The sequence below is a fragment of the Micropterus salmoides genome, unplaced genomic scaffold (genome assembly GCF_014851395.1).
Source record: "Micropterus salmoides isolate LMB-PRFRI ecotype aquatic unplaced genomic scaffold, ASM1485139v1 Ms_hic_scaffold_16, whole genome shotgun sequence".
NCBI lineage: Eukaryota > Metazoa > Chordata > Actinopteri > Centrarchiformes > Centrarchidae > Micropterus > Micropterus salmoides.
The window spans coordinates 9,830,894-9,847,409 of record NW_024040707.1 but is presented as its reverse complement, the minus strand read 5'-3'; the positions used below and the strand labels follow the sequence as shown (position 1 = coordinate 9,847,409).

Sequence of the window (16,516 nt, the reverse complement as noted above, 5' to 3'; positions counted from 1 at the left end):
CTGATCTCCATCCATCACCATCTGTTGTTCAACCTCTGTTCCTCCCCCTTCTGTCCCCTTCCCCACGCTATCTTCTGGCTTATTGGATGCTCAGAAACAGACTCCAGGTTAAACCGGACAATTGCTCTGACTCACCCTCATACCATGATTGACTATCAGTTCATACATCCTTCTTGTAAATAATAATTCAAATAAACAAGCATTTCTTACATCAGTCCATGTGTATCTTACTTCTATTTATACCTTATATCCTGACATTTCACATCTTCTCAGAATTTTTTCCACATTGAATTAAACAAAAACGGCGATCCAGGTTTCATGTAAAATTTTATAAAAATATCACAGGTGTGTCAGTGCCTTCACATTTACAGGGAGAAAAGTTGGCATAACGTAAATATCAGAATACTATTTAAAATACTCTTACACTTGTTGGATTGAGTGGCACTAAGTCGGCAGAGACTGAGCACTCTCAGGCATGAACAAACATTCAGGCTTTAATCTAAAACACTACATCCTAGTCAAGAAGCAAATCCCTTGATTCTAGATTTAAGAAAGCTATAGACAAAATGTGACCACAACCTCATACAGATGCTCATTTGATTCTTTCTACAATTACATAAATGCATCATTAAAAGCAGCAGTGTAATAAAAATATGTTCTTAAGGATAAATATTTAATATAGTTTACTGTATCATTTCATCTAATAATAAATTGGCAGAGAAGTTTAAACGTTTTTCCCCACTAACACATGTGGAATACCCTGATTCTAAACTTTTATTTTCAATACTGAAGAGTGTTTCAAATGTTCACAAATACTAATTGGACCTTTTCTAGACAAAAGGTAACGAGTTTAATTTAAAGGAAATTATTATAATAACACAAAACAAAATACAAACACCATTAGGAAAATTCACCACAAAAAATAATTTACAGACTTACGGGTTCATTTTCTTCTATCTAAAATTCACAAAAGATTGGCGACATTATAATTGCTGCCTTGTAACCATTAACCTGTGCTTTTTTCATTCAAAAGTAAACCATTTGTTGTCTTACACATGCTCAGGATTAGCCTGGCGATATTCAATACTTTTCTTATTGCCAACAAAAGACCAAAAGCAACAATGAATTAATTCAACTAATAAGTGTTGCACTTCATGACATGTTTCATCACAATGTACGTAGGCACTGTAGTTTATTTTGAGTCAGACCCACATACACCGTCCTGCTGCTATATGTACACTCACAAGAGCATGAGTACTCTTTTTTGAGAAACGTTTGTTAAAAACTACAGTGCCTAGCTGTTTCAGTAAATTATTCAGATGTAAGCATATATAATGGATTTGGGGCTGAGAACCACAAGACAGGAAGTCAGAGAGCATTGAGGGACAGACTAACGCATTGTTGGTTTTGGTCTTTTCATGGGATTTGTTGAAAATAATACAACCACATAGAATATCAGCAGCCTTATCCTTCAAACATAAAAATAAGATTGTAAAACACTTGAGGTGTGGTGAAACCTCATCAGGAGTGCATCTGCTGCAGTCGACGATGAAACCTAGATAACGGGCTCTATCGTGTGTCCGCAGAAAGGAGCAGCAGATCTCCACCATGCTGATAGATATTGATTCTGACTCACAGTAAGACATCGGTAACTGCTGTCACAACATGTGGGCTTGACAACTTCGGCTCAGATGAAAAGGATGTGATATGGGGAAAGGGAGGGAGGAGCGGGCTATCATTTCATGGATATCAAAACTAGTCCCCAGCAGGTTAGAATAATAGATTACCCAGCCAACATGCGGCGCAACCTGAGCACTGCGTGTTGGTTTATTGTTGTATACATGTTGATTCAGTTCTCTTCGGTCTGATGCAGAATAAAGTCACAGTGCAGGAGTGGAGAACCAGCCTTACAAATCTCATTATTGCTTCCTTCACTTTCTCTATTTCTCTGTCTCTTATCATTAGAGAATGAGTCGGTACAGTATCCAGCATCCAAATGTGACCCAGTGGCTTGTCCAGCTCAGCTCTGACCACTTCTGAATGGTATGATGGGTTATATCGTCCTGTAGGGGGCAATACATACTATGTAAGCCCGACGGTCATAAAAACATTTACACAGAAAATAGGATTCAACATTTGTTTGTTCTTATTTTCTGAACAGATTTAGAACTATACAAAAAATAATTATATGACACTACAACTCTGTCCTTTGAACTCCAATACCGCCGGTTAAGGTTGCATTTCACATGTCTGTGTATCACATAGTGCGCACTGTACATTTTATTAGTACAGGGTGTATTTTTATGTTTGTCTATTCTGTACACATGACATTTATTGCATATTTGTACATCCTGGAAGAGATGTCCCCCCCCCCCATTAATACATAAATAAAATGAATTTGACTTGTATAAATGTAGTTGCCTATACTCTTCTAAACATGTTGTGACCTCACCTCATCCTCCTCCATATAGTCCACACTGGAGTTGAACACAGAGCCCAGGTACGTCAGGTGGAGTATTGCCAATGCGCTGAATGCTATGTTAATCATATACACCCATAGCTCCTGCAGAGAGAGTGAGACAAGCATTGGGCACCATTTTATCATTGTCGAAATTGTGATGGGAATGGACAGCAGTATGTTGCAGGCTGCTTTTTCTTGGCATAAATCATTATTCCCCTTCCCCGCTGCTCTTGATGTGTGTAACCAATATAACATAAGGGATTTTTTTCTGGGCACCTTGCCAGTAAACTCCCAAAATATATCAACTGACAGCGCAAGGCAGACCTATGGGGCTGCTGTATTTGAACTTCTGCAATTGTTTTTTTTTTCTGGCATTAAAACCTGATGTCCACACTGCTTTATATTAGGTATATCTTTTTAATGATTAGACTATTTCTTGTGTTTTCTAATATGAATATGTCACTTTGCCTGCTGAGGAAGTTTATTGCTTTTCTTATGATAGGCTAAATCAAAGGGGGAAAATATAAGGTGTTTAGCTTTCATATTTTGAAATATATGCAGAGTAAAAATACACATTTTTTTCTGAATGTTAATTAGGCCAGAAGAGTTACTAGGTAGGCACCCTTTGAGCACCTCCTGCTCTGAACGAATGTGCCAGCAATGCCAGTGCATTGGCCATTTGCACACATAAAAAAGTTGGAAGAAAACCAGAATATGTACAAAAAAATGTACAAAACACCACAGGCCTGTGGTCAGAATAGAGATTCCTATTTGTGCAGTGTGTTCAACATTTATTTAAAAAAAAAGAAAGACAAAAACTGTGATTAACTATAACTAAAGAGAAATAAAAGAAAACACCTAAAAAATAGGAGATGGAGATGCATTAACTTTTTTTTTTAAAAGGACTAGTTTGACATTTTGGTAAATAAATTCTTGCTGAAAGCTAGTTGAGAATATCGATTCAACTCTCATGTCTGTACTCTAAATATAAAGAGATAAAACCATTACAGCTAGCTTTTTCCTCCGCCTTCCAGTCTTTATGCTAAGCTAAACTAATTGTTTCCTGGCTCTAGCTTTATACTGTATTTAGTATGTATATTGAGCATACATATTTAACATACGTATTTAGTGTACCCTTATCCTGCGTACAGGGTCACGGGGGGCTGGAGGCGGGGTACAACCTGGAAAGGTCATCAGTCCATTGTTGTCCTGGCAGGGCCAGGACAAACAACCACTCATATCCACACCTAAGGACAATTAACTTAACCTGCATGTCTTTGGATGGTGGGAGGAAGCCGGTGCACCCTGAGAGAACCCACGCGGACACGGGGAGAACATGCAAACACACACAGAAAGGCCGGGGCAACCGGGGTTGAAGCCACGACATTCTTGCTGTGAGGCGACAGTGCTAACCACTACACCACCGTGCCGCTTATTTAGTGTACATATAGCATACATATTCAGAGACATGCGAGTACTGATCTAACTAACTTTCTGCAAATAAGCACATTTACTATTTCTTTAACATTCACACAAACCTAAAGAGCCCGCTGACAGGAGGGAGAAGTAAGAGAAAGGTTCATATTACCTTTTTGTTCCGGTGAGCACAGTTTGGCTGACATTTCTTTGACAGCACGCAGGCATTACAAATTGCTGCAAGCCTCTTCCGCAACACTGAAATACAAAACAAGACCAAAGTATAAAGAAGGAGCCAGAGGAAGAGTTCCTTTTCAACCATAAGAGGTAAATTACAAGCACTGCAGTGAACAGAAACAGTGTATATTAGCGGGTGCAATTAACCATTACTGCAAAGCTAAGCACCTTGTCTAAATGGAAAGGTTCTAATGTGGAAAAGAGATAACATTAGGCAGACTCTCACCATGCTCAATGTATGTGATGAACCCAAGAGATATTAGTACTGCACCCAGATGAAAACTCAAACCCTACCAGACACAAGAGTTAGAATCAGAACAGTCCACTAGTTGAAACAGACACACAGCAGTACAGAGTAGGCACACTTGCTTATGTAAGATTTCCACATAGTACTCACATGCAGAAGGGTGCTGGCTGTATATGTCACCATGATAGCGGAGAACGTCCCAAATTTCAGAGCACTTTTAAAAACATCTGTGAGATGAGAGCATCAGCTTGCCTGAGAGTGTCTGTTTAAATGAGCCATTATTGTGTTGTACATAATGAGAACGAAAAGCAAAAACAGCTGCTGCCATCAAGCAATCACTGTTAACATTGTAACTCACAGGTGTGCAGAAAGCAAGACATGGGCAGATTCCATGACGTTACCACCTCCACCATCGAGCGGGGAAACTCTATATTCAGTGGCTTGGATACAGTCATATCCCTACAAAACAAAAGGTGGGTAGGGGGGCTTGTTAAAAAAATGTAAATAAAAAGAAACAAGCTTTATGTTATACTGCCATTATACTGACCATTTGAGGTTTTCCTTCTCCTCTGTGAAGCCTGCCCCAGCCAGAGTAGCAGTAGTCTCGCTCAAATAACCAACAAAATAATTGCTGAAGTGGAAAGACATTGTGTTCTCATACGCCAGTAACCACCTAATGCAGTGACATCAAAAGAAGAAGCAGACGAATATTACATTCCAATTTCAAGTTAAATCGAACTCGATTGAATGAATGAATAAATTATTAAAAGACGTACTTTGCCGGCGTACCTCTGAGAAGCAACGCGGTAAAGAGAGAATGTGTAGCAGTTAATGTTAATCATACATTAATTTCTTATAGATGTGTTATTGACTCATCATGTGATGATTTATCTCTCACCACATTTTATAAGATTGTAAAACAGGAAATGAGAGTAAACATGTGGCTGCACGGGGGTGGTGGTGGGGGTTTGCGTGCAGGTAAAGGTGTTGCACAAATGGTAAACAGAAAAATAAGCATGCATTAAAGAATACAATATATATGGAGGGCATGCCTACAATGTTGAGGGTGTTCACTGAGGTGGATATTTAATTACCTGATCTTCCTCCTCTTCTTGCTGTAAGCAAAGCAAGTAATAAAAAAAGAAGATGAGCTCAAAGCAATCATAAATTTGTTTACGAGTATCTCAATGTTCCGCTCACCTGCGTAGTAGCTTGTCTCCATAGACTGGTATGAAATAAGGGAAGAGGTAGGGCGCCACACAGTTGGAAATAACAAGGCACACCTGGCTCTTCACCCAGCTAACAGACACTTTTAAAAACCATGAAAAGCTCTGAGAAGAAGAAAGAACCAAAGATTTGAACAGTTAGCGGCTAAATCTTTTAAATAATCCTAACCCCCACCTTCTTCCATCCTTATTAAGAAATACTGTCTCATACTTACCAGCTTACGTCCTTCTAAAGCTTCTTTGTAGCTGTTGAAGCTGATCCAGGGACCAAAGATGACTGTGCCCACAAAGTAAATATAGCCCATGAACTCAATGGGTGAGGGTACACTGGTCACAACACCTCTGTCCAAATCGAAGGCCAGAGAGATGGCTTTCATGGCAACCACCATCTGTGAACCTGGACAACAGCAGCAGTGCTTAAATAGTCACTAGATTTCAACATAAGAGCATCATCAATGCTGAATATAAAGGTAAACCTAGATCAATCACATGTATTGCTTTTATCTATCTCAAATGTGTCAAATGTTGCTGCCTACAGAAAAGATCCATGGCCTATACCTCTCATCTTGTGCCAGTTGGTGGTGTCCATCATGTGCAGCTCTCTGATAAAATTGGATAATAATAGCTTCAGTTGTGATGTCGTTCTCATCGCAAATTCAACTTCACTGCAACGCTGACTTTGAAAAGTGTTCACTTCAAACACATGACGTGATGTGTGCTGCTGAGCTGTTAGGTATCAGAGGAGGACTCTCTTACCCCAGCAGCAGGTAGATGAGCACAGTGATGGAGAGGAAGGTGCCACGGATGGTAGAGTGTCGGCACAGGAAGAGGAAGAGGTAGCAGAGAAGGCTGAGGAGGACAACCCAGATCATATGAAGCTCAAAGAACAGGTAGAGACAGTAGAAACCTCCTGCTACTGTGCCCAGGTGTTTGACAAAAGAGGGGAGGCCTGACATAGCAAGAAAAAGAAATAAAGTATAGTAAAGGTTATTATGATGATGCAAGCTAAATTAAAGGTGAATAACACTGAGTGGGCACAAAATAACAAGACTCTCACCCAACATCCAGAGAAGCCGACACAGCAGGCAGATAACCAGCAGCTGCCATACCTGCTCCAGGCCCTGCTGAGCTGTAGGCAGCAGGCAGCCATGTGCAAGCTCCTGGAAAAACTTCTGGCGGCTGAACGCTCCCATCACTAGACTTTAAAAAGCAGAGGGAAGCCAAATACTGCATTTTTACAGCAACAAAAAAATGGTGTCTGTCTCACCAGAGTCAGCATATAGGACTACATCTATGGCTATAATGCATAGGTACAGCATACTGTATGTGTACTGCACTTTGGCACACATGAGTGAACTTGCAAGCACAGACTGCTCACTTAATCCCTCACTCACAGTCAGCAGACATACAGCAGCTGAAACTTCAAATCCCAGCATGCACAGCACCTCACTACAAATCAGTGCAAATCATTGCAATAGATGACAAGAGTTTTAGGGATGACACTGGGATATTTTTATGCTAATCTAAATATATAATTATTCACATTTTATCAGATATTAACAGATATCAAACCGGATCTATGGGAATAATGATGTGTCAGAATGAAATCTCAGGATGTGAGAAAGCACAAATAAAAGAGTCTTCGCTTTTGGCGTACTGGAGACTTATTAACAGGGCTGTATGAAGATTAGTAGACATGCTTTTCTACAGGGCATGCTCCCTCCGCAATGCAGTCGACCAAGGGGATGAGTTGACTCATAGATGTCTTCCTACAACCGCTGCACTAACAGCACAGTATACGTTCAGAGCAAAGCATCTTAGAGCTATGCGGGTAAAACAGGTAGACATTGCTAACCCAGTTTCACATAGCCAGCTGGATTTAGTTTTGTCACCAACGTACTTGAGAGCCGTTCCCCAGCCCCCCACGTCGGAAACAGCTAACTGGACGCCCCGGGCATGTCCGTTTGTTTTCCAGTGTAAAACTTACCCTTTCAGAGCAGCAGCTGGAGGTTCCTCCCCGCGGTTCTACCCAGCTGCTTTTCTTTTCCCTTTACAGTGAATTACGCGCGTGTGTGCTGCTGCTGTGTTTTAAGCACACTCGGTCCAGATGCCGCTTATCTGGATGACTCCCATTGTCACAGCATCAGCACCACCCGCCTGTCATCTATGCAGCCAGGCTGAAAACTCTCACGTCAGCCAATCGTGCCTCTCGTTGGCCTAAAGTGACAGGCAAAGCGGCCAATCAGAATAATCGCCCACCATTACCGGTGCGTTCTGACCAATAGGATGTGTACAGCGTGCAGATGGAATCAGACGGGAGACAAACTCTCATCTGGCTCGTAGATGTGGTCCAAGAGGTTTACGGAGGGATGAACTGTAGGGTAACAGTAGACAAAAGCAAATTGTGTTCCTTAGCAACGTGGCTCTCTGTGTTTAGTGGGCTTTCTTAAGTGGAAACAAATGGCTTCTTTATTGTTAAAAAAAAACATTATTAAAACAACATTAAACCATTTGTAAGAACGCTTGGGTTGCCAGGTTGGCTGTTGTTTCACCTCATTCATTTAGGTTAATGGATCTTACTTTTAAATAATTCATCAATTGTGTGGTTGGAAATGTTTACAAGTCGCTGATAAAGGGTCATGAGTTTCACACTTTGTAATAAACCAGTTCTGCAATTATGTTTGTATTTCATTAACAGTGTAAAGGGACAAACCATCAAGTCTTTACTTGTAAATGTTGATAAATTGTTTTGGTTCAGATACATTAGTATATTATTAACCATTAATAAAGGTTAGTCACAACTAATGAGCTTATAAGGGGTACTTTATTTGAAAGTGGTACTATAGCTTAAAAAAAGCACTAAGAAAACATTTCTTTACTTTACTCTAAAATAATCATTTATTCTATGCAGCCAAATAAACATTTTACTAAACAGATTGGTTGCAAGAAAGTTGTACCGTCTTATTGTTATACTTCTACACCATGCTGTAGTAGTTGTAGGAAAACTCTTTGGCAATCACAAGCAGATATAGTGACAGAACCCCCAACAAATAAAGGTGTGAAGGCATCTTATTGTTATGGTACTGTGGGCTTTTTTCTGCAATAGGATTGTATCGCAGCTCACAGAACAAGCTGGCAATTTTAATGCAATATGACACCGATAAGAGGTCAGTCCAAGACAAGCAGGCAGACAGTTTTGGGTCAATTTAACAATCCCTCTAGTGCCACCATCAGGACATATCTGAAGACCCTTTTTGGTCGCAACTCCTCAACCCCCACCAAAATATTTAGGTAAAAAAAAAAAAAAAATCCAGGAATTAAAAGTAGTGTCATTTTATTTCTGCATTTATATTCAAGTACAGATTACATTTCAATTTAGATGCATTGCAGTTTATTTATTTTATCTCTTGTTAGTGTGAAAACTCATTTGGTTTAAATTGAGAGTTTTAATGACACTGTTGCAGGACTGTGGCCAAGGCACAAGGCAAAGAAAACATTCTGGTAAAATGTATTGTTATAAAATTGTCTTCCACTGACTGTAGTGACAGAAAGGGATATAAAGTTCATTAACACACACATAACACATAAACAACATTCTCAGCAAGCTGATATGTTGCCTGCTTTTTAACTTGTGTTGCATCCAAAGATGCATGTGGTAATGTGAATATGATATGTTTGACTACACAGAGTCTTGGGGGGGGGTCAGTGTCAGCTGAGTGGCCCTGCTGCAGGTGGGGAACCAGCGTCTTGCTAACATACCGTTTACCAGGTTAGGTGCTTACTGTAATCGGGGTTGGGGGGGGTCCCCCTCTCAATACACCAATTTGCTTTCTGACACTTCCGGGTTTTAATTCACACGAGTCAACTAAAAAACATAATCCTTGTGCATCCCAAATACTGGTAATTTAACAGTATATTTGTATACATTTGTATACATGGGGGTAAAAGTACACTCTCTGTGCAAACATATTTCTATAATATAAAACAACAAACACTGTCTACGTGGTTCCCGGTCACTGAGGTAGATGGCAAAACTGAATTAATTGACAATACTTTTCAGATATGATGGTAGATAATGATATTCATATCATTTGCAGCAATGTGCATTTGCTCACAGACTAAATTGATTATTAACCCACACACTAGGTACAGAATATAGCCTGTCCAAATGTCACCTGGTGCACAGTTTTACAATGCAGGTCAGTTACACACCCCTCTATCTTACAGAACAGTATTATTTACTGAAAAAGTAATCAAGAAGTGACAGCATCCTAAATATAGCACTCTTACAAAATAAAAAAAACAGCAGCATTATGGGTTCAGGCACTTACCTTAAAATATATATATATATATATATATATATATATATATATATGTGCTGAACAAGATTAGGCCTAACTGACAAAAAAAACACACAAAAAAACAGGAAAGTGTGCAGCAATACATTCACAGTATACATATGTCATAAGAACATTAAACAAAACGTGACCACATCATGCAATAAAGATGGCAAAAATGTGGCATATTTGCAGTAGAACGTTTTAGCTGTATATCTTCAAACACACACAATGTGTTTGGGAAAATGTAATGTTAACTTTATGATACGAAGAGCAAGTCTTGGTATAAGTAGTAGTGTAAAGTAAAACATTACGGCTGAGGCAAACAGGCAGGTTAAGTTGTAGTGAAACAAAGTACAGGAATCATTCACTAATTGTTTTTAAAAGTATTACCTTTTCAGAGTACAATCTCCAGGTCATATGCTGTTCTTTCCTTTTTCTCACGCTTAACGCTGTGCTCATCTGGAGGAATCAGAGGCAGCTCGCATTGTTCCTCCTTCACAATATCCTCCTTCTTAACAACTCTTGGTTTGTTTAAAATATATTCATAATTTCTTGTAACCTTGAGTAATGCTGAGGTAAGGTACTGTGGTGAGAACATCTTCAGTGAGGAGGGGAGTTCTGGATGTTGGGGGAGATGAGGCTGAATGAAGGTTGCAGGGTAGGTGGGCAGGGGTGACCTTAGCTGAGAAGAGGTGCCTGGATTCCTTGGGTACCCAGGTACTGGCCGGGGTGGACGTGGCACAGAGGAAGGTTTTATCAACACTGGTATAGGGATTTCTGATAAGATTCTAGTGTGCGAGGCAGGAGGTAGGGCTTTATGGGTCTTGGATAAAGGTCCAGGTTTTGGCAAAACAGTATGCGCAGTAGGTGTTGGTGTCATGGTGCTCTGCGCATCGTCATTCAGGTCTGCCGTCTGGCTTGCCTCAGGCTTCTCCGGCAGACTGTTTTCTGGCATCAAATTACTGCTTTCATTTTGTGGCTCAGTGATGGAGGAATCCTGCTCAGACTTAGTTAGAGACTCAGCTTGTGGCAGGAATAAAATGTGTTTATGACGTTGGCAGAAGAGTACACCACACTTGGGACACTTCCTGCCATCTTTGACATGCAGGAGTTTATGACGCTTGAGGTTATGACTAGTGGTGAACGATCGGTCACATATGTTGCACGGAAAGGAAGGCTCATGAACACGCTGGTGCTCAGTGAAATCTGCCTGACTGGTGAAGACCTGTCCACATATTTCACAGGTAAAGGACTTTTCTTCTTTATGCAGCGGTTTGTGTTTAAGCAGCTGTGAAACACTGGTGAAATTCTGATTGCACAGTTCACACCGATACCCACTTGCTGGTGCAAACACAGGTTTTAGGAGCAAAATGGGAATCCTTTTGTCTAGCTTTGGGAAGCCTGCTGGTGCTTTAAATGATGGTGACGCCTTGTTTGGGCTGGATATTGTTTGTGATTTGACTGTTTTGGTTTCAGTCTCAGCGTCTTTAACCAGTGTTTGTCCTTCCTAGGAAACGCACACAAACAAACTTTTATGCCTTCTAAACACAATCATCTGAGTAAAATATACTGATGTATGTTTTCTAAAAGCAAAAAATAAATGCAGAATTAACCAGTAGGAGCTGCTACCTTTGGCACTGATGAAGCTGATGGTGTCTGTGCTTCTTCCATCAAAACAGGGGACTGGAGGTCCATAGGAGAATCAGCCCTAGGTGGAGTAGTTTTTTCCGCTGTTTTCACATTTGCTGCACGCCGCCGCCTTTTTCTACGGCCATAAAACCTTTGAAAAAAATTGTGAAAATAAATTGATCTGAACACTCAATTAATGTGTCACATATATATCTGTTTGTCAAAGCGGACTAGGAGGGAATAAAGATGGTGAGCATTAACATCTTGCGATGGAGAGACATTAGTGCAGCAAGGCTGTAACAATGCACAAAGCGGGGCTACTGCACTGCATAATTATCCATGAACTATAAAGTGTACTGACCAAATTGTACAATGTCTGTTCAACTATGGCAGAGAAGCTTATATTGAAGTGTAGTGGCTAGGTGTAAATAATTTATGTAAATAACTGAGAATCATAGTATTTCTACTTTAGAACATGTTATCTCCCAGCATGTGCAAGACATCAAGTACCATGAAAACAGGGCTGCAATTTACAATTATCAATTGATCTGCCAATTGTTTCTCAATCTGATGTCAGAAATTGTAAAATATGAAATTTGTAAAATTTCCTATGGTGCCGTTTTAAAAGAGCTTGATTTGTTTGACTCAGCAGGCCAAAACCCCAAAATAATTAGTTTAAATGAAGAAATCATTTGACTTATCAAGCTGAAACCAGAGACTGCTGTTAACATTTTTGCTTGAAAAAATTACTGAAATGATGATCTAAATAGTTCTTAGTTATTGACTGTCAATTGACAACTGAATTGATCAACTATTTGTTTCATATCTACAAGAAAACCTTTTTGTCTTTAAGTCTAATGACCTCCCGACCAAAAGACAAGGAGCAAGACTTAAGTAATAACACATAAGGGAAGGAAGTACAATATAAAATGAAATTCTATATTCATGGCAGCCTAATGTAAGCTTTTCTTATGTTTTCCTACTGCTGCTTTGCCAGCCAGCACACAACATTACATTACTAGCCCCTGTTTGTGGATCTCAGGTCAGAGGCACAAACTGGAGCTAGCACACTAGTTACATAATACAATAACAATTTACAGTAACGTTATTTCTACACAGATGATATATCAACTCACAAACTTAAAAAGAGCTATCTAGCTAACAACATTAATTTACATTTCTTACCTTTTAAATTTTCTTTTGGCGTTCGCTCGCTGTTTAGTGCATGAAAACACAGAAGGCACAAAGTCAGGACTGTCGTGGTCCATGGAAGCTTCCCCTACAAAACATAAAAAGGTTCAGAGTTACGCCTCATTTCCCACCAAATCTATCTACATAAACGAATAACTCCGCTAGCTGTTATAGACTTAGTAAAATAAAAGCGTGGTTATCTTACCTGATATAAAATGAGCGCCACAAATACGAGCATTTCCTTTGAGTTCCTCGGTGCTGCCGTTCGCTTGTTGGATCGCTTGTAGCCATAAACGTCTCCGGTTGGCCTGAAACGGCCGATATCCAGACGGTATTCTGTAAAGTTTCAGTTTGCTGGTCGACGAATGTCGATTTTTACAGCCAGACACGCAACAAGCCGACATTTTGCTTGAAAACAGTTTAGATTCAGTGCTTAGCTTCGGTTAAGGAAGTTATCGGCAGCAGCAAAATTCTACTTCCGTTGCCAAGACGCGCGCGCATCCTTATGTAAAGACTCAGTACCGTTTGATTTAACGGTTAACGTTAAACAAGGGCTAAACAACAATGCATATCAGTATATCTATTGTATTTTACTTTTCAGGTAAAAACGTCGGCCCTGGCGGACTGTTGTTGTGTTTTTCAATAAGAATGTTGCTGTGTCTCTTTCTGTTTGGCAAAGTGACGACCACCACACAGTGCACCGAGGACCCCTGCTGGCCGGTGTTGTGCCGAAGTCTGCCTGCCTGCCGAGAACTGCATCCACTCGCGGCTGGTATGCTCGTTTATGCTGAGAAAAGAGGTGGATGCAAATCTCGGCAGATAGCCTACAACATCTGTTCTGTCGAATTATGCATCCACCTCTTAAGGTCCTTTTCAGACACTTTGCTGTGCTCATTGATCAAACGTGGCAATCAGCACACTTTAAGCTGAATCTCAATGAATGCTACTTTTATTAAGTGTAATAAAATATTAACGACCCTAAACGTTCAAAAACTTGGCATAACACCTGTGTTACACTGGCGTTACACCGTATTCTGTGATCCGTTAGATTCTGTGACCTGGATACTTGCAAACGTTTTATCACACTTAATCAAAGAAAAAAAGTACTAGGCCCTACACAGATACAGAGAGAGTCAACATTTATGATAGCTGTGATTCAGATGTGATTTAGATTCAGGATTCTGTCAGAAAGATTGTAGTATCCAATATTTGTGCATTTGACTCATAACAGTTCAAAATAGCACTATAGCAGCAGGACAGAGGGTCAGTGACCTTCTACGGACTGAACCCTTCTATAGAATTTGACCTCTAACCCCTTGTTTTGTTACCTCAGAATAGTACTGTACCCTTCTATGGGTTTGACCTTTTATTTTGCAGACTCAAACCCCTCTATGGTACCTAATAGATACCTAAACATATCCTATATAAGCTTTGCTTGATGTACAGAGAGACAGAGTGGCCATCGGGCTGGGTCACTCTCCAAGCTGCTGCAGAGCTTGTAATTGATGCTGAACTCCTTGATTTAATAAACTTTTATGATCAAGAACAGTGTCAAGCGGGTTTCTTCTCAACACATCATCGCAGCATTATTTGTCGGACACCACAAGATCTAAGTTAGTCCTTACACTATCAACATTTGTCACCCCATGTATTATAGGGACACAATTATTGGTATGACTGTATATCTTTCATTCTTTCTTTATTTCTTTATTTGAAAGGGGACAGTGTACATTAATCAACATTAAAACAATGTAAATGTACCCGAGTTAGCTAAAAAGTGCTAATTTTCATCGGTAGTAAAATAAAATCAAATAGTGGAGGAGGTGCTAAACCATGTCTGATTTTATAAATTAAACAGATGTTTTTGAATTTAATGAGATTGTCCCAGGTAAGTAACTGATATTTCCTCAGAATACTACAGTGGTGGTAATGGTATGGTTTTTTATCCAGTATTTTTAATGCTTGTTTGTATAATGTTTCTAATGGGTGGTGATGGCGCATAGATAAAATGCTTGCCTGGTGTGGGTGACCTGGGTTCGATTCCCACTGTGAGACATCTAACATTGTGTCCCTGAGCAAGACACGTAACCCCTAGTTGCGCGACCTCTGACATGTATAGCAATTGTAAGTCGCTTTGGATAAAAGTGTCAGCTAAATGTAATGGTTTCATTGTTGTAGAGTGAGTATTGGACCAGCTTATTAAACAATATGTTATGTGGGATAAAATCATGGAAAAGAAATATGATTTAGCAGCTTCAGTTGAAAGGAAATCTCTGATGAATCTGAAGTTTGCTAGACTGAACTTAATCCTATTACTAACTTTTTTGATGTGAGTTTTGAAATTGAAATCCTAAATATTTGTAATCTGTGACGACCTGTAATCTTTCTCCAGATATTAAAATTTCAGGTTTTATATTTATATTGTTTTTTGAAAAGAACATGGTAAATGTTTTGGATATGTTTAATTGCAGACAGGATTGCTCAAGCCAGGTTGAGATCAGTGACACGGCCTCTGTCAGTTTTGAGGCAACTTCCTCTGTGGATTTTCCATGGGCCAAGATAACTGTGTCATCTGCATACATCAAAGTGTCACAGTTCTTACACACAGATGGTAAATCGTTAATGTATAAACTGAAAAGAATTGGACCTATAATTGAACCCTGTGGAACACCAGTTGATAATAGTAAGGGGGCAGAATTATATTGGTCAATTCTTACACTTTGTGAACGAGATGAAATGTATGAATTAATGAGGCTAATGAATTTGGAGGAAAAATTAAATGCATGAAGTTTGTGCAGTAAAACTGAATGGTTAACTGTATCGAATGCTTTACGAAGGTCTAAAAAGATTGCTCCCACTATCCCTCCTTTGTCCATATTTGATTTAACCTTTTCCAAAAAATAACATGTTGCTGTCTCTGTAGAATGATTAGCCCTAAATCCAAACTGCATTGAGTGCAAAGGAAAATAACTGCAATTAAGATGATTGGTGATTTGTTTAGCAACCAGTTTTTCAAAAACTTTAGATACTGTTGGCAAAATGCTAATAGGTCAGTAATTAGATGTAAGAAGGGAGTTACCACCTTTAAATATGGGAATGACACTAGCAAGTTTCCATGGCTCAGGAAATTTCCCTTGATCTAGTGACAAATTAATGATATGTGTTAGTGGACCCATAATTGACTGACCTATTTGTTTTAGCATGAGTGTGTCCATCCCATACATGTCTTTTGCTCTTGAAGACTTATATAAAATAATCTACACCACTTTTGGTGGTGTTCCTCAAAATTATATGAAAATTGATTTTGCATCACCTACACACATTAATCTACACTTCACTAGGATGGATTGTAAGTGTGACAGAGGGTAATGATGACAGAAATTAAACAAATAAGCATGCTTTTATGTAACAATGTGCAGACTGAAATTGTTTTGTAGGACATCAGAAGGCACAGCATACTTTAAATGATACTTTTCATTCTCTCTGAAGTAGTTTATTGCAAAATTTTCAGTTAAAATAGAAAAGTGCAGTGTGTTTATGTGTGTGTGTGTGTGTGTGTGTGTGCGTGTGTGTGTGTGTGTGTATGTGTGCGTGTGCTCTTCAATTAGTACCAATCAATGTTTGTTTCATTTGTCCTCACTCAAGAAGTGGAGTGTCCTTGGTCTTCTCAGCAAATGTTTTCCTGACATAATTGTCAATAATCAGTGTAGCAAATCTGGTGCATCTTCACAAATACAGTCAAGGGCACTTTAAAATATGAGGCGTTTCA

At 39.4% G+C, this 16,516-nt stretch overlaps 1 protein-coding gene across 4 annotated transcripts; it reads right to left on the bottom strand.

Annotated features, from left to right (window-relative positions):
* Positions 1-310: 310 nt before the first annotated feature.
* On the bottom strand, positions 311-13,284 carry LOC119905373 (protein-serine O-palmitoleoyltransferase porcupine-like). 4 transcript variants are annotated; one of them, XM_038722334.1, is made up of 19 exons: positions 12,953-13,284; positions 12,742-12,835; positions 11,557-11,707; positions 10,318-11,434; positions 7,575-7,961; positions 6,645-6,787; positions 6,344-6,536; positions 6,146-6,189; positions 5,803-5,984; positions 5,562-5,692; positions 5,456-5,476; positions 5,138-5,152; positions 4,909-5,034; positions 4,720-4,820; positions 4,512-4,588; positions 4,341-4,404; positions 4,050-4,135; positions 2,453-2,563; positions 311-2,063 (listed from the first exon to the last, which is right to left on the bottom strand). In XM_038722334.1, the coding sequence occupies exons 6-19, from the start codon at positions 6,778-6,780 to the stop codon at positions 1,962-1,964; spliced, it is 1,389 nt and encodes a 462-aa protein (XP_038578262.1). In that variant the 5' UTR covers positions 6,781-6,787; positions 7,575-7,961; positions 10,318-11,434; positions 11,557-11,707; positions 12,742-12,835; positions 12,953-13,284; the 3' UTR covers positions 311-1,961. The 4 variants fall into 4 exon arrangements, with proteins under 4 accessions (XP_038578262.1, XP_038578263.1, XP_038578261.1 ...); XM_038722335.1 differs by lacking the exon at positions 5,138-5,152; XM_038722333.1 differs by lacking the exons at positions 311-2,063; positions 2,453-2,563; positions 4,050-4,135; ... (9 more) ...; positions 6,344-6,536; positions 6,645-6,787 and having other exon boundaries at positions 7,576-7,961; positions 12,953-13,242.
* Between the last annotated feature and the right edge of the window lie 3,232 nt (positions 13,285-16,516).